The sequence below is a fragment of the Octopus bimaculoides genome, chromosome 25, assembly GCF_001194135.2.
Source record: "Octopus bimaculoides isolate UCB-OBI-ISO-001 chromosome 25, ASM119413v2, whole genome shotgun sequence".
NCBI classification, from domain to species: Eukaryota; Metazoa; Mollusca; class Cephalopoda; order Octopoda; family Octopodidae; genus Octopus; species Octopus bimaculoides.
In genome coordinates this window covers 27,306,077-27,307,391 of record NC_069005.1, presented here as the reverse complement: position 1 = coordinate 27,307,391, position 1,315 = coordinate 27,306,077, and the positions used below count along the sequence as shown (strand labels likewise).

The following is a 1,315-nucleotide window of genomic DNA, read 5'->3' as shown; positions in this document are numbered from 1 at the left end:
ACTCCCAGGTGTGCTGCTCGTCATCATTATGTTTAGATTCAACAATCACTTTGTCGGCAACCAAGTAAGCAGAATAGAAACCGACACCAAACTGACCAATCATGGAAATATCAGCACCAGACTGCAGAGCTTCCATGAAAGCTTTAGTACCAGACTTAGCAATGGTACCCAGGTTGTTGACCATATCAGCCTTGGTCATGCCGATACCAGTGTCAATAATGGTCAATGTGTTATCCTCCTTGTTGGGGATGATCTTGATGTATAAGTCCTTGCCACTGTCTAGTTTGGACGGGTCAGTCAAAGACTCGTATCTGATCTTGTCAAGAGCATCAGAAGAGTTAGAAATCAACTCCCTGAGAAAGATTTCTTTGTTGGAATAGAAAGTGTTGATGATCAAGCTCATCAACTGAGCAATTTCAGCTTGGAAGGCAAATACTTCTCCATCATTAGTTTCAGTTGACATCTGCAATAAATGAATTTACAATGAGTGTAAAAGATAAAGAGAAACAGTCCATGCATTGTAGCATTAAGAGGAGGGGGTGGGTGCTAATTCTCTCAACATGCAACAAGTGTAAATTGTTTCACATAACACTGGACCGAAACGACTAACATGATCGATAACTACCATGTTACAACACTAATCACCATCCCAGTCAACCCAACCCACCCATTAACTGCCATCTCTATCCCTCCTACGTGTGCAGTGTTTCTCATTTATACACACACCGACACTCTTTAACGAATGCCAAATATCCTAAGTACATACACGGAACCTCAAAAAAATATTTTCATCACATATTTAAAAAATGGTATATATACACACACACACACACACATATATATATATATATGTGTATACAAACCCGTATGAATTCGAAAACTACATACTGTGTCAATCCAGAGACAATATTGTCTTCGATGAATGAGACTGAACAGAGAAAGTTCTGCGGGACAAGATTCCGCCCCACCCTACCTACGTTCTCGAAACTACGGTGCGGCGGGGTAGTAGGGGAGGGGGGGATCTATTGAGCCCCACCCCACCCCCTCCTTAAAGTCGTACGACCTTAATTGCTGTAATCTATTGCAATAGATTAGATTTATTAGTTTTAAGGTTAATGTTTTTAACTTTTATGCTCATACCATCGATATCAACGAATGATCGATCTAACTGCAAATATTTGGAGGGAAAGCAGTAACCATAAAAGAACCTTAATTTAAAATTCAAAGAAATCATTTGAGACCCACTAAGATAGGAGTGTCCTGGATAGCTTAGAAATTAGTTTTTTTGGACCAAATCGGAACACCCGTAAAATCA

At 39.8% G+C, this 1,315-nt stretch overlaps 1 protein-coding gene across 1 annotated transcript in view; it reads right to left on the bottom strand.

Moving 5' to 3' along the window:
• The window catches only part of LOC106882217 (heat shock protein HSP 90-beta), a 4,714-nt gene that overhangs the window by 2,806 nt on the left and 593 nt on the right, over nucleotides 1-1,315 (bottom strand). Inside the window, exon 2 of the mRNA XM_014932814.2 lies at nucleotides 3-463. Coding sequence (XP_014788300.1) covers nucleotides 3-463 — 461 coding nt within the window. The remainder of the gene's footprint in view (nucleotides 1-2; nucleotides 464-1,315) is intronic.